This window comes from Bos indicus, chromosome 3, assembly GCF_029378745.1.
Source record: "Bos indicus isolate NIAB-ARS_2022 breed Sahiwal x Tharparkar chromosome 3, NIAB-ARS_B.indTharparkar_mat_pri_1.0, whole genome shotgun sequence".
Classification (NCBI taxonomy): domain Eukaryota; kingdom Metazoa; phylum Chordata; class Mammalia; order Artiodactyla; family Bovidae; genus Bos; species Bos indicus.
The window spans coordinates 92,537,670-92,560,014 of record NC_091762.1 but is presented as its reverse complement, the minus strand read 5'-3'; the positions used below and the strand labels follow the sequence as shown (position 1 = coordinate 92,560,014).

Below are 22,345 nucleotides of genomic sequence, written 5' to 3'. Positions count from 1 at the left end.
CACATAACCCGGATGGGGCCTTTACCAGCCAGCCCCCCAATCAGGGTCTTCACACTTCTAATCCCCTTTGCCTGCCACCGTCCCTCTACTTCTCCCAAGCTTGCCACCATTGAGGTAGCAGTTAAGGAACCAAAAGAGATGGATGAGACAGTGCTCAAAATGGTGTCTCGCACGCCACCTGTAAAACACTTGTCATCTGGAGGCTCCTCCACCTGCCAGGCCAGTGTAGGAGCTGAGAGGGCAGCTGTCCGGCTGACTTCAAGCACTGGGATAGTTTCCCCATCATCATCCACCACGTGAAGCCCAGGTCCTTGTATTTCCTGCACTTCACTTGCTGTCTGAGTGTCATTTCTGGCTGTCTGCAGACTTTGTGGACTACTCGGGGCTCTGCAGGGGTGGGTTCAGCAGGCCCTGATCCAGCTCTAAACTCTCCACTGTGGTTTCACTTTCCCTCTTTCCTTTCTTCATTTTCTCCACCGGGGTTGGTCCTTGCTCCTAGCTGGTCTTCCTGGACTTTGTCCTGGCTGCAGAGTCAGTGCCGCTCCTCTTCTCTTTGGCCTCCTTGATGTCTGAGGCCTCCCGGGGCTTCTGTGCCTTGTTGGCCCCATCCTTCTGCTGCACCATCAGATCAGATCAGTCGCTCAGTCGTGTCCGACTCTTTGCAACCCCATGAATCGCAGCACGCCAGGCCTCCCTGTCCATCACCATCTCCCAGAGTTCACTCAGACTCACGTCCATCGAGTCAGTGATGCCATCCAGCCATCTCATCCTCTGTCGTCCCCTTCTTCTCTTGCCCCCAATCCCTCCCAGCATCAGAGTCTTTTCCAATGAGTCAGCTCTTCGCATGAGGTGGCCAAAGTACTGGAGTTTCAGCTTTATCATCATTCCTTCCAAAGAAATCCCAGGGTGATCTCCTTCAGAATGGATTGGTTGGATCTCCTTGCAGTCAAGGGACTCTCAAGAGTCTTCTCCCACATCACAGTTCAAAAGCATCAATTCTTCAGTGCTCAGCCTTCTTCACAGCCTACCTGCTGCACAATAGGCCTTGCTAAAAAGCGGGAACCCACAGTCTCATAACATTTCTCAGTCTCATAACTTCATCATTACTATCCCTTATCACTTCACTGTCAGAAACACTGGGTTCTTCAAGGCCACGCCCTTCTTGCTTTATGTCAATATACATTGCTCTAGCTCTTCCAAGCGTCTCTGCACATTATGGACCTGCATGGCATTATGTAGGGCACGATTCATATTCACCTTCAGGGCAGTCAGGAATACCCACACTATGGTGCCAGCAGCAGTCCATGCTGCCTTGTCCAGCAAATGGGAATTCACTGCTTGTAATGCTTTTTTAGTGCTATCCAGTGGCCTGTCCACCACCTCCCAGTCTTCCACCGGGGCCCATGCCAAGAGGACCCCGGCCCCCGGGTACCAAGTGCTATGTGGTGGCCACTGGCTTCCTCCTTCCATTGGAGCCTCGGGCTCCCCTACATGCTGGGAACCCTGCCGACTCTGCCAATTGTCTCACTGATCACTGAACCCAGGCTAGGCAAGGCGCGAGCTAGGACGCAGATAAGAAGAACCTGGAAGAAGATTCGAGGAGCTGTAGGAACTGCAGACATGCTTCATTTGCATCAAGGCAGACATGCTTTATTCTCTTGTGGCTAATGCACTGCAACGCAACTCAACAGCTTTTCAGGTGGTGCTTATATGCACGTGTGCAGCTGTTACGTAACCATGTAAAGTCATTATTTACAAAAGGTGGGGAGAGAGCAAGAGGACATGGGGTGAGAGAGCCTGAATTGGCCATCTTGGCCAATTGCCCCTTTCCTACAGTGGGGTTCAGCAGTGAAAAACAGAAAAGATAAAGCCACATATTGGTCTATCTACTGCTTGAGACAAGAGAGTGGTTTTCTCAAGTGAAAATGAGTTTTTGAAGCCTAGGAAAATAAAGGTTAAAGGATGCGGTTTTCAAATATCATGAAGTGGTATTACAAGCACTATACTTTCCCTGCATTCACAGGAGAGAAACAGAGAAAAAAGACTTAAAGATCATTTAGTAGGCCTGTGCCAAAGAGATCATTCAGATAACTTCTAGAAATCCCTTCCAGTGATCTGTAAGCCTTAATGCAGTGTTCCTTAAATGAAGACTTATTGACATTCCAGTTTAGGAAGTTTGGGAAAAAGAAGATCCTCAGTGTTTCATTTTATTGAACATGAACACAATTGCTCTAGGTTACCTCCCTTTTCAAAAACCTTAAATGGCTCCAGGATTATCAGGAAAATATCTGAAAGCATTAAAGGCTCTCTGTGATCTGGCTGTAATGTACCATTTCAGGCCTCTTTGCCCCAGTCAGATATATACATTCATCTCTCTGTATATACACCTTCATGTCTCTGATGGCACCAACATCACTATTGAAGTACTTTTTCTACCTTCCTCCATTTATCTAAAAGTAACCTTTCCAAGAGTAAATCTGTGCAACAAATCTTGGTAAGCAAATTATCAGAAAATATCTAAAGCCTTAAAACTTTTCTTTAAAAAAAAGATTTATTCATTTATTATTTTTGCTGTAGTGGATTTTTGTTGCTACGCATGAGCTTTCTCTAGTTATGACAGGCAGGGGCTACTCTTCATTGCAGTGGGTGGTCTTCTCGTTGCAGTGGCTTCTCTTGTTATGGAGCACAGGCTCTAGGCGAAAGGGGCTTCAGTAGTTGTGGGGAGTGGGCTTAGTTGCTCTTCAGCATGTGGGATCTTCCTGGACCAGGCATTGAACTGGTATCCCTTGCATTGCAAGGTGGATTGTTCACCACTGAACCACCAGTGCACGCATGCATTCTTAGTTCAGTTCATGTCCGACTCTTTGCAACATTACGGACTGTAACCCGCAGGCCCTTCTGTCCATGGGATTCTCCAGGCAAGAATACTGGAGTGGGTTACCACTCCCTTCTCCAGGGGATCTTCCCAACCCAGGGATCAAACCCAGGTCTCCTGCACTGCAGGTGGATACTTTACCACTGAGCCACCAGGGAAGCCCCTTAGAACTATTCTTAACTTTGACTAGTTCCCTTCTGGGAATCTCTTCTAAAAAAAGATCATCTGAGGGGTAGGCAAAGATTTTTGCACAAAGATATCATCTGTGGCATTATTTATTTTTGTTTATTATGAAGAATTCCAAGCATACATTAGAGAGACTAGTACAACGAAGCCCTGTGTATCCATAACCCAGATCCACCAACTTACTGCTCATTTGCTTCAACTAAACTTTTCTCCTATAAAAAAAAATGCTCAATTATTTTAAAGCAAAGCCCAAATACCATGTAATAAACCTACATACTTGTATCTGAATCTACTAAATGTATCTCTGAAAAATATGGGCCTTCTCTTACATAATCTTAAAGCCAGGATCACACTTAATCCATGCAAAAGCAAATGAATACTACCCAATCCATAAGCAGATTTTCCCAATTATCTTTAAAATGTCTTTTTTTTTTTTTCAATTAGTTTGCTCATATTAGCATCCAAATAAGATTTATACAAGGCATGTATTTTGGGGTCCTCTTATATCTCTTTCAATCTAGAGTGGACCCCCTTCCTTAATTAACATTTTTTGCATCACTGACTTGTCGAAGAAACCAGGTCACTTGTCCTCTGCTGCTGCTGCTGCTGCTGCTGCTGCTGCTGCTAAGTCGCTTCAGTCGTGTCCGACTCTGTGCAACCCCATAGACAGCAGCCCACCAAGCTCCCCCATCCCTGGGATTCTCCAGGCAAGAGTACTGGAGTGGGGTGCCATTGCCTTCTCCGCACTTGTCCTCTAGGATGAGCTATATTCTACAGTTGTCTGTATTATCAGTCAGGATATGCCAGGTTATGCTGGGGTAAAAAGCAACTCCAAAATATCATTGGTTTGTGAACTCCCTACAGTCCAGTAGGTTAGGACTCTGGCCTTCCACTGAAGGGTGCCCAGGTTTGGTCCCTGGTCAGGGAACTAAAATTCTGCAAGTGGCGTGATGCAGCAACCCCCACCCTACTCCCAAACTAAATGAAGATTCATCTCTCCTTCTATATGTCTACCTCGGATTGACTGAGAGCTCTACTACCTGTTATCATCAGTCTCACTCCCAGACCCAAAATGATGAAGTAGTTACTGTGTACAAAAACATCACTGCTGGTCATTGTGGGAGAGAGAAAAGAGCTTTGAAAGGTCTATAACCCCCTGGTACCTGTGAAAGCAATCTGATTGGAAAGTCACAGCAGATGTAATTAGTTAAGATAATACTGGAGTAAGGGTCTTTTGGAGAAGGCAATGGCACCCCACTCCAGTACTCTTGCCTGGAAAATCCCATGGGTGGAGGAGCCTGGTAGGCTGAAGTCCATGGGGTTGCTGGGAGTCAGACACGACTGAGCGACTTCACTTTCACTTTTCACTTTCCTGCATTGGAGAGGGAAATGGCAGCCCACTCCAGTGTTCTTGCCTGGAGAATCCCAGGGATGGCAGAGCCTGGTGGGCTGCCATCTATGGGGTCGCACAGAGTCAGACACGACTGAAGCAACTTAGCAGCAGCAGCAAGGGTCTTTAGTTCAACATGATGTTGTCCTTATAAGAAGAGAAGACACAGAAAAATATATGCATTGAGGGAAGATGATACAAAGAAACACAGAAAGAATGGCATATGATGATAGAGGCAGAAACTGGAGCTATGGTGCCACAAGTCAAGGAATACCAAGGATTGCCAGCAACACCAGAAATTAAGAGAAAGGCAAAGAATATAATCTTCTTCAAAAACTCCAATAGAAACAAACCCTGCCAATACCTTTATTTCTGACTTCTAGTCTCCAGAACAGTGAGAGAATAACTTTTTATTGTTTTAAACCACCAAGTTTGTGGTACTGTATTACAGAAGCCATAGGAAACTAATATGGGCTGCACAGATAAAATACTATATTCCAATGCCATTTTTTTTCTGAGTCAATCAATTGTAATAAATGTAGGTTAATGCCTTTCTATTTATTTCCAACATTTTAGAATTGCTTTGTCATTTTAACTTTTGGCTATATTATTTACATTTTTATTTCAAGTTGTATAAAAAGATACATTCAGAGATGTCTTGTATCTCCACACAATGTCCTATCTTGTTTCTTACCTCCTCAAAATGTAAAAAAAACAAATCAAATAATATCAATAATGGTTGCCTTGGGGAAATAAGATTATGTTTCCTAACTCTTCTCTGAAGTCTTCAAATCAAGAGAAAATAAAATTAAAAGAAAAAAAATAAAATGATTTGTCCTACAGGGCCCAACTCAAATTCCATGACCTCAAGGAAATGTTCCCATAAATGTTTTCTCTTTTTTGAACTTGTATGTTGTTTAGTGTCCATATTTTTCATTTAGCCCTTTACATCAATCAGTAAATTTAAAAATTAATGCACTGATAGCCAAAGGGTAGTATGTTAGATGCTGTGGAGTCACAGTGTATGCCAGTTGTTTCCATGTAGTCATGTACTTGGTTAAGCTGTACACTGAAACAAAAGCTTTTTTTTTTTGCAAACGCTTTCTTATGACCTACATGTTGGTCATCACTGCTGTCTGATGAACCAAATTCCTAGAAAATGCTGAAGGGAAAGATAAAACTGAAACAGACTGATACAAATTCCTTTAATAATGACAACTTCATGTTTAAATAAATATACTGTTAAAAAATAGTGCATGGGTATATTATAATTACTAAGAAAGATTTGAGACTGCTACTCCCTCTGCAGAAACACTATGCACAGATGCAAAATGATCAAAGGCTGACACAATAATGAATCTCAAGTAAGTGACGTGGCCATCACGTGCCTGTAAGGGAAAAAATAAATACAGATGATTTAGCAATTCTAGTTAACTGCTAAACAAGCAGTTAGCAGATGAAAGGGTTTGACACAAGAATGATATTATAAGTATATAATGATTTATAAGATATAATGTTCAGAAGAGAAGCCAGCCACATATAACAATATGGCTGTTCTGATATGTAATAGCCAAACATCAGCCTTGGTTTGAGGAAGAATGCAGGTGGAGCAAAAAACTGCACTGTACAATTCTGATTAATTTTTAAAGTATTTTTCATGATAAAAGATTTCATTTGTTGGATGATGCCTCAAAATACACTACCCTAAAACATTATTATACTTTTATATTTATATATTTTCTCTGAAAAGCAATTTGGCAATATATGTAAGAAGCTATAAATATGTCTATAGGCTTCCCTCGTAGCTCAGTTGGTAAAGGATCTGCCTGCAGTGCAGAAGACCTGGGTTCAATTCCTAGGTCAGGAAGATTCCCCTGGAGAAGGAAATGGCAATCCACTCCAGCATTCTTGCCTGGAGAATCCCATGGACAGAGGTGCCTGGCAGGCTACAGTCCATGGGGTCATAAGAGTTGGACACAACTTAGAGACTAAACTACTGGTACTACACTACTATAAATATGTCTATACCCATGGACCCAGTATTTCCATTTCTTGAAATTTAATTTTAGAAAATAACTAAAAACATGAACACCATGATAGCAGGAACAGGCATAAGATGTCCCCTGTAGTAGGAGTTATAATGACAGAGGGAGGAAAAAAGAAATCAGTTAACCTCTATCTGAATACATTTAATTTTTAAATCATAATTATGAAGCATTTGATATAACATTAAATAAAAAAAACACAAAGTTTTTCATGTACACTATTGTAACTATGTAACACATGTGGTTGACAATTAGAAGAAAATGAGTACAGCAAAGGCTGTTTTGACAGGGCGCTAACTATGGGTGATATACTGCCTTCCATTCTCCCCTCGTTGTTGTTGTTTAGCTGCTAAGTCATGTCCAGCTCTTCTTTTGACCCCCATGGACTGTAGCCCGCCAGGCTCCTCTGTCCATGGGATTTCCCAGGCAAGAATACTGCAGTGGGTTGCCATTTTCTTCTCCAGGGGATCTTCCTGACCCAGGGATCGAATCTGCCTTTCCTGCATTGCAGGTGCATTCTTGACCACTGAGCCCCCAGGGAAGGCTCCATTCCCCCTTACTCTTCTCCAAAAGTTCTATGATGCTGCCACCCTCCCTGACACACAATGACTCCTGAAACAAAATCCTTAGCAGACGCTTACTAACCATAATCAATGAAACAATATGGAGAAAAACAGGAAGATAAAATTCAATCTAATTAATCATTTTTCTGTTCCCTACTGGCCTCCTTGGGCTTCCCAGCTGGTGCTAGTGGTAAAGAACCCGAGTGCCATGCAAGCAGACATAAGAGACACGGGTTTGATCCCTGGGTCGGGAAGATCCCCTGGAGGAGGGCATAGCAACCCACTCTAGTAGTCTTGCCTAGAGAATCCCCATGGACCACGGAGCCTGGCGGGGTCTATAGTCCATAGGGTTGCACAGAGCTGGACGCGACTGAAGTGACTTAACACGCACGCATGGCCTCCCCAGTCACTGGGCACGACAACTGGGTGGTAGAGAAGACAATTAATAGGATCCAAACACTACAGAATCTTTTGAAACACTGATTTCATAGCAGCTGCCAGTAAATTGTGAAGAATGAAACTTAACGGACAAGGTACCTCTTTAACCCTTATAGAGAGAAATCTTAATAAGCACTACTACCTTAAACACATTCTCGGTTGTTTAACTGTTTGTGTTTGTCTAAAACCAGGGCCTGACAAGTTGGGGACAGAGGAACTCGTGATGAGGCAGCAGCTTCCCCGGCAGCGGCCATTCATCTCACTTGACAAGCAAAGCCCAGTGGAATGCTGTCAGAAAATGCTGGTTCCCTTTTCACCTCGTCTCTCTTTGGCTTATTTGTTGCTGATCCTATGCTCCAGCTCCCTTATCTGAATCTCCCTGTCCCTTCATGCTTAAATTAACATCCAATTTTGGCATCTCGACCTGTTTTGATTCCTATTCCATAAGGACTACAGAATGAAATGAAAGTAAATAAATACTTCAAAATAAATGAACAAACAAAATAATAAAAGTGAATTCTGTTTTATCTTGGCTGTCATCCTGTCTATGACAGAAAAGAGCCTAACTTATGAAAGCTATATTTAGATCATAATATTTCTGAGAATAACTGCCTCTATTGGTTGGTCAGACACAGAACCTACAATATTACGAGGGTATTTAGTAATTTTATGATTATGGAGATAGGTTTAAAATTTAAATACATTGTGCTGGCCAAAGATAATGTATATATCTTCAAAGTATATTTACTTACCAAAATTTCTTCATTTTGAAGCTGCCCCTCTGTATGTACTAGATCTAAAACACAAATTTAACAGAATTGAGGTAGGGCTCAAACTGCATCAGGATATATTGAAATTTATTTTCAGCAAAACGTGATATCTGATAAAATTTTAGTTAGACCAGATATACCAGTGTTTTGGTATATAAAATCCAATATAAAAATAGAGATATTTGATAAAAAGATATAAAAGCTAAACTATATATGAGCTATAAAATATCTCAGTGAGTATAAATAAAAGTAAATATAAATTATAGTAAAGGAATATCAAGTGAAGAATTAATAAAATATGAAAGTCCTTTTAAAGGATCAAGTTACTAACAGTAACTGCAGGCCTGAGAGGCTGTCTCACCATTCTCATGGGTACTGATTAGGGCTCAGTTTCTCACAATGAAGTTTCACTATGATGCTGAGTTATACCACCCATGAATTGATCTTTTCTGGTACCCTGCTTCAGAAAACCTTTACTAGTACCAGTGTGATTTTAGGACAGATTAACTTATTTGGTCATGAGTTAATCATATCAAACATTCTTTTGGAAAGATGAAATATTTCATTGATATAATAATATTCACATTATTGTTATGTGGCAGCCTGGATGGGAGGGCAGTTTGGGGGAAAAGGGATGCATGTGTATGTATGGCTGAGTCCCTTCCCTGTTCACTTGAAACTACCACAACATTGTTAACCAGCTACACCCCAATAAAAAATAAAAAGTTCTGAAAAAGAAATTCACAACTTAAAAAAATAATATTGATATTATTTAGAAAGTAATTTTACTTATATCAAAATGTGAAAAGTGAAAGTTGCTCAGTTGTGTCCGACTCTTTGCGACCCCATGGACCATACAGTCCATGGAATTCTCCAGGCCAGAATACTGGAGAGGGTAGCCTTTCCCTTCTCCAGGGGCTCTTCCCAACCCAGGGATTGAACCCAGGTCTCCTGCATTGCTGGTGAATTCTTTACCAGCTGAGCCACCAGGGAAGCCCAAGAATACTGGAGTGGGTAGCCCATCCCTTCTCCAGCGGATCTTCCTAACCCAGGAATTGAACCAGGGACTCCTGGTGGATTCTTTACCACCTGAGCTACCAGGGAAGCTCTAATATCAAAACAGTGTACCTAATTTTAAAAGGCAGACAGTACAAAAAGGGAAGTCTCTGGGAAGTAAGATTATGGATGACTCTTTCTGTTTCCTAACCTTTCTCTGAGGTAATACAAAATAGCAGTCCCCTGCTTGACCCCGTTTCCTCCAATCCTGTTCCCCAGAGGTAAATATTTAAGTTATTTTTTCTGGAATTATAATATATTTCATGATCCTTTTCTTGATTTATCCATTTTTTACTGACTTTATATTATAGTAGGTGAAAATTTATATCTCTTGGACCAGTATTCTCTTCCTCCTCTTCCTACAAATTTTCCTTCCTGCCATCCTCTCAATTTTGAAATCAATACTTGATGGCTACATCATTGTCTATATGTTATTTACTGCTGAAATAAGTAATAAATTATGACACATTTTCTTTCTTATACAACTCCTCCTCCACTAGAAATTAGTAACTTCTTCTTTCATTTGCTTAGTTTTAATTATGAAAAATTGAAAAATCTCAAATATACATAAAAAAGACAGGATATCACTCTATATACCCACTGTCTTGAATTCACAATTATTAGCATTTCACCATACTTGGTTTATCTAAGTTTTTGCCAAGGTATTTTAAAGAAAGTTTGAGACATCATGGTATTTCACCTTTAAATATTTGATTATCCATCTCTAAAGAATGTTTTCTTTTGTAACTACAATGCCACTATCATATGACAATTTAAAAATGCTTTAATAATCATATCAGAGATCAGATCAGATTAGTCGCTCAGTCGTGTCCGACTCTTTGCAACCCCATGAATCGCAGCATGCCAGGCCTCCCTGTCCATCACCAACTCCCAGAGTTCACTCAGATTCACGTCCATCGAGTCAGTGATGCCATCCAGCCATCTCATCCTCTGCCGTCCCCTTCTCCTCTTGCCCCCAATCCCTCCCAGCATCAGAGTCTTTTCCAACGAGTCAACTCTTCGCTTCAGGTGGCCAAAGTACTGGAGTTTCAGCCTTAGCATCATTCCTTCCAAAGAAATACCAGGGCTGATCTCCTTCAGAATGGACTGGTTGGATCTCCTTGCAGTCCAAGGGACTCTCAAGAGTCTTCTCCAACACCACAGTTCAAAAGCATCAATTCTTCGGCGCTCAGCCTTCTTCACAGTCCAACTCTCACATCCATACTTGATCACAGGAAAAACCATAGCCTTGACTAGACGAACCTTTGTTGGCAAAGTAATGTCTCTGCTTTTGAATATGCTATCTAGGTTGGTCATAACTTTCCTTCCAAGGAGTAAGTGTCTTTTAATTTCATGGCTGCAGTCACCATCTGCAGTGATTTCGGAGCCCAGAAAAATAAAGTCTGACACTGTTTCCCCATCTATTTCCCATGAAGTGATGGGACCGGATGCCATGATCTTCGTTTTCTGAATGTTGAGCTTTAAGCCAACTTTTTCACTCTCCTCTTTCACTTTCATCAAGAGGCTTTTTAGTTCCTCTTTACTTTCTGCCATAAGGGTGGTGTCACCTGCACATCTGAGGTTATTGATATTTCTCCCGGCAATCTTGATTCCAGTTTGTGTTTCTTCCAGTCCAGCGTTTCTCATGATGTACTCTGCATATAAGTTAAATAAACAGGGTGACAATATACAGCCTTGATGAACTCCTTTTCCTATTTGGAACCAGTCTGTTGTTCCATGTCCAGTTCTAACTGTTGCTTCCTGACCTGCATACAAATTTCTCAACAGGCAGATCAGGTGGTCTGGTATTCCCAGCTCTTTCAGAATTTTCCACAGTTTATTGTGATCCACACAGTCAAAGGCTTTGGCATAGTCAATAAAGCAGAAATAGATGTTTTTCTGGAACTCTCTTGCTTTTTCCATGATCCAGCAGATGTTGGCAATTTGATCTCTGGTTCCTCTGCCTTTTCTAAAACCAGCTTGAACATCGGCAAGTTCACGGTTCACATATTGCTGAAGCCTGGCTTGGAGAATTTTGAGCATTACTTTACTAGCATGTGAGATGAGTGCAATTGTGCGGTAGTTTGAGCATTCTTTGGCATTGCCTTTCTTTGGGATTGGAATGAAAACTGACCTTTCCCAGTCCTGTGGCCACTGCTGAGTTTTCCAAATTTGCTGGCATATGGAGTGCAGCACTTTCACAGCATCATCTTTCAGGATTTGGAATAGCTCAACTGGAATTTCATCACCTCCACTAGCTTTGTTCATAGTGATGCTTTCTAAGGCCCACTTGACTTCACATTCCAGGATGTCTGGCTCTAGGTCAGTAATCACACCATCGTGATTATCTGGGTCATGAAGATCTTTTTTGTACAGTTCTTCTGTGTATTCTTGCCATCTCTTCTTAATATCTTCTGCTTCTGTTAGGTCCATACCATTTCTGTCCTTTATTGAGCCCATCTTTGCATGAAATGTTCCTTTGGTATCTCTGATTTCTTGTAGAGATCCCTAGTCTTTCCCATTCTGTTGTTTAATATCATATACCTAGTATATATTTAAAGGTCCCCATGCGTGCCTGCTCAGTCACTCAGTTGTTTTCGATACTTCACAACCCCACGGACTGTAGCCTGCTAGGCTCCTCTGTCCATGGAATTTTCCAAGCAAGAATACTGGAGTGGGTTGCTATTTCCTACCCCATCAAAGGTCCCCATTGTCCCCTTAAATGTCTTTTTATGGTTGGTTTATTCAAACCAGAATTAAGCCTCTTTTAATCTTGAACTTCTTTGTCTCCCACACACACATTTTCCCCCCACACCATTGACTTACTGAAGAGACCACGTCAGTTGTATCATAAAATGTCCCACATTTTCTCATAGTGCCCCCTTGTGATTTCATTTGTTTTCTACCCTCTTTTCCTACAGATGGAGTTAGAAGTAAAGGCCTGATTATATTTAGGTCTTTACCGTATGTTTGGTGATTTGGGGCTATGTTTTGTTACTTATGAATAGATCACTGGAAAACAGTACATGAGCCAGACTCACTGACTACCAGATTTCCATAGGGTGACCAGGAATGAACTAGCCTTACTCTGTATCCACACATCTTTTGGGACCATTCAGTTTCTCCAAAGATGAATCCTCCAATCTCCTGGCTGGGGCTGTATTTCTGGTTGCTGGGCAGACCATAGGAAGGAGGCTAGAGTTCCCACTATTTATTATATAGGTTTCCACTTCAATCCCCTGTTTTCCACTCCATGTCTCACTCATTCTCTTTACTATGACTGGTCTCCCTGAGTCCTGAGGCTCAACATTCAAAGTTCCTAGTCACTCTTGGGAGTAGTTTGTGGGAGGAAGGTACCTAAAGTCTTTTATACTTTGTAAATAGATGTTCCACCAATCACTTTTCTTGTCCATGCCTCATTCAAACTTTTCATGGTACCTTTGCCTTCAAGTTCCTGAGATTCTATTAGATAAACTTCCTTGCCAGGTAGTGAGGTTATAATCTACTCAATTCTGCTACAGAAGTTACTACTCCTCCAACTGCTTCCTTTCTTCCATATATTGACCTCACACATCTGTTCTGAATTCCTGGTTCCCTGTTTATTTTTATTTTTTGCCCCTGTAGGTTTATGACTCATTTTACTCCTTTATTATTATTTTCATGGTATTTTGGGAAGGAACAGATAGACACATGAAGGCAACATGCTGTCTTTTATGAGAGGCTACCAATTCTGCCAATAATATTTAAATAATACCACTAATCAGGAAGGAAGGAAAGATTAAAAACTAATATTTATTGCTTGTCTACCATATGCCAGACACTGTGTTCACAAAAACTTTAAATGGTGATATCATCTCTATTTTTCAGATAAGGATTCTGAAACTCAGAAAAATTAAGTAACATGTTAACAATTACATAACCAGGAAGTGAAGAATCATCTTAGTATTCAAATTTGAGTTTTTCTAGGTTTATCTAAATATGTCAAAAGAATCATTCAGGCCACCTTTTTTCACCAAAATGAAGCACAACTGGAAATATAGAGTAAAACACAATTCTCTACCCTCTCATGATCAAAATAATGCTGGTGAACCAAGCACATACCTCTTTCAATCCATTGCTCAAAATCAACTGGCTCTTTAGAAGTACTCTTTTCAATCCTCAAGGTCCGCACTGACATTGTAAATAAACAAAAATAAAGTGTTAATTATCTCTGTAATTCTATGTTGCTGTCTCTTGATTTCTTTTTCCCTCTGTCTAAGACCGGCAGGCATTAGTGGGAATGCACAAAGTACTGGGATCAGGAAAATCACTCACCGTTTTTCCATAAATCCCTATGGTAAAGTACAGTCTGGGTAACTGTTACAAGTGTTTGCAAGCATATAACACAAAGCTAACAGAGCCTTTTTGAGTTTGGTACCATCTGGTTTGTTTTTGTTTCTTTCTTTCTTTTTTTTTTTGGTACACTGGTAAATAACACTATTAGTGGTCTTGATCATAAAACTTTATGCAGAAACTACTATGTCAGACATATTCATTCACTCTTGACGTCAACCTTAGGAGAAAGGTATTATTAACCTGCTTTAATGCTGAGAAAACAGGCTTAAAGAAATCAGACAACTTACAGAAGTCAAGCAAAATGTTCAATGCTACAGAGCTAGTAAGTAGCAGAACTAGAATTCAAAGTTTAGGTCCAACTCCAGAGCCTTCATAATTAATGAGAGAAGAGACAATGCATCATCTTCCTTCTGCATTGGTTTTCTTTTCTCCTTTACCCCTAAAGCAGTTCCCTTCGCTCCAAATCCATTCTTCTCTGCTCTGCACCCTGAGGGAGGACCCCTGGGGACCGAACCTCCTGGACTTACTTTCCCACTGCCTACTGACTGGATCTGGCCAACGGTAGGGACTGGGAGGAAACTGAAGGGCAGCAGGGAACTGAAAGCAGGTTGTGTTTTCTCTACTCCCTTCCTGCTTCAGTGTCCTGTCTTTGGCAGTGGTTATGCTCCTCCCTGGTTACAGCTCCTATTGGGCAGGGCCCTTTTGTACACGCTCCAGTTCTCCTTGCTGCTGCTGCTAAATCGCTTCAGTCGTGTCCAACTCTGTGCGACCCCACAGACGGCAGCCCACCAGGCTCCCCCATCCCTGGCATTCTCCAGGCAAGAACACTGGAGTGGGTTGCCATTTCCTTCTCCAGCAAATACTATTTTCCTCCTTTGGCCCAGGGAGGTAATGGCTTACTGCTATAGCCAGTTTCTGGGTGTCTCAGCATCCCTAGCTTGTTCCCTTAACCCAGGCCATAATTCTGTATAAGTGGTCCCATCAATAATGTTTCTTCATTTGAGCCACCTGGGATGTATCCTGTTTCCTACCATGATTTTGCCTGATATACTCTGTCCTTAAAAAAAACATAAAACACGATTAGGATGGAAGATAGTCTTCCATCCTAGTGGAAGACTATCTTCCATCCTAGTTTTAGTGGAAGATATTCTTCCTAAATCCCTCAGAAAATGGCCACATTAATAAAAGAATCAAAGTTACCAAATGTAAATAATCAGGGTTGTCAGATTTTCAGAAAGAATTTGACAGAGAACCCCTAGCCAAAAAAATCTGGAATAAAGATGTGAAGAAACCTAGCGTTCTGGCAAGCTGGCTTCTTAAATTCATCACAGGGTCTTTTGCCAAAGGCTTTCACGTAGAAAACTGCATGGAAATTATTACGTACTTTGGAAGGGTTTCAAATTCGCAGTTTCAGAGAAGCTAACTGTGCTCGAGACAGTTAACCCATACTCTCCACCCATCAACCCCAGCAATAAAACTTGATTCCATGCTGTAAAAAAAATCAGTGTTTTGCCAAAAGTTTACATATGTGCATTCTGCCTATGGAAAAACTGAAAGATGAAAATTAATGAAATGAAATGAAAATATCATGCTTACCAAAGTAACTCTGGATTACAAGCTTTTCAATCCTCACATGCTTGTGAAAACATATAATGAACTCTTGGGGAAACATTCCTGTGGTGGTCCAAAAAGTTTCTGGATTTCTATTGTTAATTTTAAAGAAAAACAGAAAAGAACAGCTAAATGTTTAGAAATGCTTAATCACAAATCCTAGTGAATAAGTACTAAAAAAAAATAAACCACCATTGGATTCTTACAATCCCTTCCTGTTTATTCTGCCTCTAATCTCTCCCCAACTTTAACAATTCTTTACAACCACCAGATATATTCTTTAAAACATGGAATTGATGTCACTCTTGTCTAAAATCTTAGTGATCCCTTATTGCCTATAAATCTAAACTCCTTAGTATGGCATTTAATGATCCTGTACAATCTGGTCCCATCATTAAGTATACTGTCCCCCATCATGATATCATCTCTCATTACTGTAGTCACATTGGACCGATTAAAATTCTGCAAACACGTCATGCAGACTCATGCCTCTGTGGAAGCCTTTCTTCCCTTGCAAAAGTTTATTCACTTTTTGGTCACATCTCTCCAAGCCCACCAAATCACAATCACTTTCTCCCTCCTTTGCACTCACCTCATAAACAGCATCCAGTTTATATTAGCACTTTTTTCACATATTTTTATTACTCCAGCCATGCCTTCTTTAAGTCCAGTTACTTTCTCTTACCTTTACATCCCCAGCAACTATCACAATGGCTGACCAACAGTAAATACACAACAGATGCTTGTTGAAAAAATATTAAAACATGCACTCAAGTGTTAGTTATATAATATAAAAAAATTATACACACATACACACACACTTATAGTATTGACTATATAAATAATCATTTCTTTAATTATATAAGGTTTTTTACTTCTTTTTTGGAGGTAAAATTTACCTACAGTGAAATTTCTCTTAAATGTACAAATGCATTTTGATAAATGTATATGTTTATGTAACCAATACATCAAGGTAAATAATAGCCTAATCAAGATAAAGAACACTTCCATTATGCTAGACATATCCTTTCTCTTTCTCTCCAGACAATCCCTACCTCCCTTAGGCAACCACTGCTCTGAGTCTTATTACCACAGACTATGCTATAATTTGTTTATATATTTTTGTTTGATTTAAAAATATTTATTTATTTATTTATTTTTGGCTGCACTGAGTCTTTGTTGCTGTGCAGGGGCTTTCTCTAGTTGCACTGTATGGGTTTCTCATTGCAGCGGCTTTTCTTGTTGCAGATCATGGGCTCCAGGGTGTGTGGGCCTCAGCAGTTGCTGCATGTGGGCTCAGCAGTTGTGGCTTGCATGCTCCAGAATGCAGGCTCAGTTGTTGTGGTGCATGGGCTTAGTTGCCCCATGGCATATGGGTTCTTCCTGGACCAGGGATTGAACCAGTATCCCCTGAATTGTAAGGTGGATTCTTAACCACTGGACCACCAGGAAAGTCGCTTGCTTGATACTTTTGTTGAATATTTGAATTGTTTTCAGTTTTTTACCATTATGAATAAAACTTCTATAAACATTCTTATACAGGTGTTTTTGTGGAAATGTTTTCATTTCTCTTGGATAATTACTAGGAGTGGAATTGCTGAGTCATACTGGACATGGAACAACAGACTGGTTCCAAATAGGAAAAGGAGTACGTCAAGGCTATATATTGTCACCCTGCTTATTTAACTTATATGGAGAGTACAATATGAGAAACGCTGGGCTGGAAGAAGCACAAGCTGGAATCAAGATCGCCAGGAGAAATATCAATAACCTCAGATATGCAGATGACACCACCCTTACGGCAGAAAGTGAAGAGGAACTAAAAAGCCTCTTGATGGAAGTGAAAATGGAGAGTGAGAAAGTTGGCTTAAAGCTCAACATTCAGAAAACGAAGATCATGGCATCCGGTCCCATCACTTCATGGGAAATAGATGGGCAAACAGTGGAAACAGTGTCAGACTTTGTTTTTTGGGGCTCCAAAATCACTGCAGATGGTGACTGCAGCCATGAAATTAAAAGACGCTTAGTCCTTGGAAGGAAAGTTATGACCAACCTAGATAGCATATTCAAAAGCAGAGACATTACTTTGCCAACAAAGGTCCATCTAGTCAAGGCTATATGGTTTTTCCAGTGGTCAGGTATGGATGTGAGAGTTGGACTGTGAAGAAAGCTGAGTGCCGAAGAATTGATGCTTTTGAACTGTGGTGTTGGAGAAGACTCTTGAGAGTCCCTTGGACTGCAAGGAGATCCAACCAGTCCATCCTAAAGGAGATCAGTCCTGAGTGTTCATTGGAAGGACTGATGCTGAAGCAGAAACTCCAATACTTTGGCCACCTGATGTGAAGAATTGACTCATTGGAAAAGACCCTGATGTTGGGAGGGATTGGGTGCAGGAGGAGAAGAGGACGACAGAGGATGAGATGGCTGGATGGCATCACCAACTTGATGGACGTGAGTTTGAGTGAACTCCGGGAGTTGGTGATGGACAGGGAGGCCTGGCGTGCTGCAATTCATGGGGTCACGAAGAGTCAGACACGACTGAGTGACTGAACTGAACTAATATTTAATTTTATAAGAAAATGTCAGACTTCCAAAGTGGTTATGCCATTTTACATTCCTAACAGAAATGTAAGGGAATTCTAGTTGTTCCACATTCTTGCCAATATTCTGTTGTCAGGCTTCTTAGCTATTCTACTGGATGTGAAATGGTGTCTGACTATGGTATTAATTTGCATTTTCCTGATGACAAATGATGCTAAGCCCGTTTTCATCTGCTTTCTGGTCATTCGTACAGTTTCTTTTGTGAAGTGTCTACTAAGTATTTTCTCATTTTTTTAAAAAGTTCTTTCCACTTTAGAGGGTGGGACAAATGGACAGAGTAGAGAGCTAGACAAAAAAAAAAGGCTGAGCACCAAAGAATTGATGCCTTTGAACTGTGGTGCTGGAGAAGACTCTTGAGAGTCCCCTGGACAGCAAGGAGATCAATCCAGTCAATCCTAAAGGAAATCAATCCTGAATATTCATTGGAGGATTGATGCTGAAGCTGAAGCTTCAATACTTTGGTCACCTGATGCAAAGAGCCAACTCACTGGAAAAGACCCTGATGCTGGGAAAGGTTGAAAGCAGGAGGAGAAGGGGATGACAGATAATGAGATGGTTAGATGGTATCACCTACTCAATGGACATCAATATGAGCAAACTCCAGGTAATGGTGAAAGACAGGGAAGCCTGGCGTGCTGTAGTCCATGCAGGCGCAAAGAGTCAGATGCGACTGAGCGACTGAACAAGAAGAAGAAGCATGGAAAGATAAACACTATGATATGTAAAATAGATAGCCAGTGGAAATTTGCTGGATGACTCAAGGAGCTCAAACTGGTGACAACCTAGAGGGTTGGGATGGGGTGGGAGGTGGGAGAAAGATTCAACAAGGAGGGGAAATATGTACACCTATGGCTGATTCATGTTGATGTATGGCAGAAATCAACACAATATTGTAAAGCAATTATCCTTCAATTAAAAATAAGTAAACTTAAATGTTCTTTCCACTTTCCACTTTTACTACATATTTGTAGGAGTCCTTTGTCAGACATATGTATTGTGAGCATTTTCTCCCAGGCTTCAGTTTGCCTTTTTATTTTCTTATTTGCATTTTTCAATGAGTAGTAATCTTACTTTTGGTGAAGTACAGTTTCATTGCCCTTTTATGCTTATAATTTTTGTGTCTTCATTAAGAAATCTTTGCCTACCTCATTGTCACAAAAATACTTTATGTTTTCTTTTATAAGCTTAAACATTTTAGCTTTGAATATAGTTCTATGATCCATATAGAATTAATTTTTGTGTTCAGTATGAGGTAGGGGTTGAGGTTTATTTTTATCCACATGTTTATTCAGTTGTTCCAGCACCACATGTTAAGACTCTTTTTCCTATTAAATTACCTTAGTGTCTTATTCTAAAATTAAAGGACTAGTTATAGGTGTATGTATTTCTGCCCCTCCATTTTATTCCACTGATCTATTTCTATATCCTTAGCCTTTTGTTGAAAATTAATTGACTTTACATGCATGGATCTATTCTGGGCCCTCTAGTCTGTTGCTCTGATCTATATAGATCTATCTTTACTAAAATGCCATGCTGTTTTGATTACTGTGTATTTATCTTGAAATCAGATAATTTCAGGGCTGCAACTTTCTTCTTTTATAAGATGTGACAAGATTATTTTTTCAAGATTAGTTTGCATTTCCATATACATTACTACAAGAACAACAGTCGTTTTACGGAGAAACTGCCATGGTAACAATATTGAGTTTTCCAATCATGAATGTAGTGTATCTTTTAATTTAGTTCTTTAATTTCTCTCAGCAATGTTTTATAGTTTTGAGTGTAAAGGTCTTGAGTGTCTTATTAAATTTATTCCTATTTCATGTCTATTTAACTGCTAATATAAATGGAATTTTAAAAAATTTCACTGTTTAAATGTTTCCTGCTAGTATATGGTAATACAATTGATTTTTGTGTATTGACTTGGCTAAATCCACTTATTAGCTCTAGCAGATATTTGTAGATTCCTTAGGGTTATGTAGATTCATATAACATGTGAACAAAGACAATTTTTTTTTAAGTAGTCAACAGCTCCTGTTTTATAAACACACACAACCCCCTGGAGAAACTGAAACTCAAATAAATATTATGAATAGTTAAAAAGTCTACTTCGTTACATATGTAAAGAGGGCTCATTCCAAAACTTATTTTCCTTGTTGCCATCAAGAATAGGAACACTCTTTGGGGAAATACTATAAGGGTGTATTTTGATCATTAGCCTCATTATAATATACCTACTAATTTTCTTTTAACATTTTATTTAATTTTAAAGACTATTTTCCATTTACAGTTATTACAAAATATTGGCTATATTACCCATGTTGTACAATATATCCTTGAGCTTATTTTATATCCAATAGTTTGCCTCTCTCTCCTCTCCCTACTGGTAAACACTAGTTTGTGCTCTGTATCTGTGAGTCTGCTTCTCTTTCTGTTATATTCACTAGTCCACTAAGTTTTTAGATTCCACATATAAGTAATATCATACTGTACTGAACAAAAACAATTTTGCTTTCTTTTCAGTCTTTATGATTTCTATGTCTTTTCTTGCCTTACTGCATTGGCCAAGACTTCCAGGACAATACTGAATAGAAATGGTGACAACATCCTTGATTTGTTTCCAGTCTTAGGGAGGAAGCATTTTTTGATATTGAATACAGTTGATTTATAGTATTATATTAGTTTCTGGTATACAGCATAGTGATTCAATATTTTTATAGATTATACTCCATGTTAGGTTATTACAAAATAATGGTTATATTTCCCTGTGCTATACAAAATATTCTCATTGCTTATCTATTTTTTATGTAGTAGTTTGTATCTGTTAATCTCATAACCCTATCATGCCCTTCCCTGCTTCCCTCTCTCCACTTAAATCCACTAGTTTGTTTTCTGTATCTGTGAGTCTATTTCTGTTTTGTTATATACACTCATTTGTTTTATTAGGAAAGCACTTACTATTTCACCATTAAGTTGAAAATTTTTAGTAGATGCCTTTATCAGACTGAGAAAGTTCCCTTCTCTTTTTAATTTTTTGAGAATTGTTATCATGTTTAGATGCTGAATTCTAATGATTTTCTGGAATGACCATATGATTTTCTTCTCTCTTGCTCTGGCAATACAGTAAATTACACTCAATCTGTACTCCTGTGATAATATGGTAAATAGGCCAATCTTGCATTCTTATGACAAACTCCATTTGCTGAATTCAATTTATAATGGTTTTATATCTATGTTTATAAAGGATATTATTTTTTAATTGTCCTTTCTTATAATGTCTTTGTAAGGTTTTGGGATCAAGGTTATAATTGTTCTCATAAAACAGTTTTGAAAATGTTTCCCTCCTCTGTTTTTGAAAGAATTTATGGAATATTGGTACTATTTTCTCTCTAAATACTTTATATAATTTAATTTATATAATTGATATAAGCTATTCAGATTTCTAAATTTCATCTTATATCATTTTTATAGCTGGAGTTTTTCAAAGAATCTGTCCATTTCATCTAAGTTGTTAAGTTTATTAGCCTAAATTTGTTCTTTATATTGACTTACTATTCTTTTAGAATGTTTAATGGTTGTTTCAATTCTGATATTGGTAATTTGCATTTTTCTTTCTATTTTAGTCTTGCTAGAGGTTTATACCTTTTATTAATTTTTTCACATAATGAACTTCTGGTTTTGGTAATTTTTTCTAGTTGTCTATTTTCTATTTCATTGATTTCTGCTCTTATCTTTGTTATTTTTGTCTTTTACTTGCTTTTGGTATAATTTGCTCTTTGTTACCTAGCTTCCTAAGGTAGAACTTATTGGTTTTTAAAATATTCTCCGTTTTAATTTAAGTATTTATGCTATTATCTTCCTTTAACGCATTGACTTAACTACATCCCACAAATATGGCTATATATACATTTTTCATTATCATTCAGTTATAAATATTTTCTAATATCCCTTGTGATTTCTTCTTTGACTCATTGGTTATTTTGAAGTGCCATGTTTAATTTCTAAGTTTTGGGTGTATCCAGATGCCTTTCTGTTATTTATTTCTAATTTAATTACATAATGGTCAGAGAACATATTATTTTCCTTCCCAGCTTAACTGAGATATAATTGACATGTAACATTATGTAACTTTAAGTGTACAAACACTGTGTGTCAAAGTCGCTCAGTTGTGTCCGACTCTTTGCAACCCCATGGACTACACAGTCCATGGAATTCTCTAGGCCAGAATACTAGGGTGGGTAGCCTATCCCTTCTCCAGGGGATCTTCCCAGGCCTGGGATTGAATCCAGGTCTCCTGCATTGCAGGCGGATTCTTTACCAGCTGAACCACAAGGGGAGCCCAAACAAACACTATGACTTGATATAACACATATACTGCAAAATGATTACCCAGTAAAGTTAGTTAACACATACATCACCTCACATAACTACCATTTTGGGGGAGAATATATTTTTTAAGATTTCAGTCTTTTGAA

At 39.3% G+C, this 22,345-nt stretch overlaps 1 protein-coding gene across 4 annotated transcripts in view; it reads right to left on the bottom strand.

The window, feature by feature from the left end:
- Positions 1–5,639: 5,639 nt before the first annotated feature.
- Positions 5,640–22,345, bottom strand: part of IFT25 (intraflagellar transport 25) — a 33,977-nt gene continuing 17,271 nt past the window's right edge. For all 4 annotated transcript variants that reach the window (XM_070786511.1, XM_070786514.1, XM_070786513.1 and 1 more), the window contains exons 4-7: positions 15,255–15,361; positions 13,425–13,493; positions 8,250–8,293; positions 5,640–5,839 (exon numbers count right to left, since the gene is read on the bottom strand). In XM_070786511.1, coding sequence (XP_070642612.1) covers positions 5,726–5,839; positions 8,250–8,293; positions 13,425–13,493; positions 15,255–15,361 — 334 coding nt within the window. In that variant the 3' untranslated portion in view covers positions 5,640–5,725. The remainder of the gene's footprint in view (positions 5,840–8,249; positions 8,294–13,424; positions 13,494–15,254; positions 15,362–22,345) is intronic.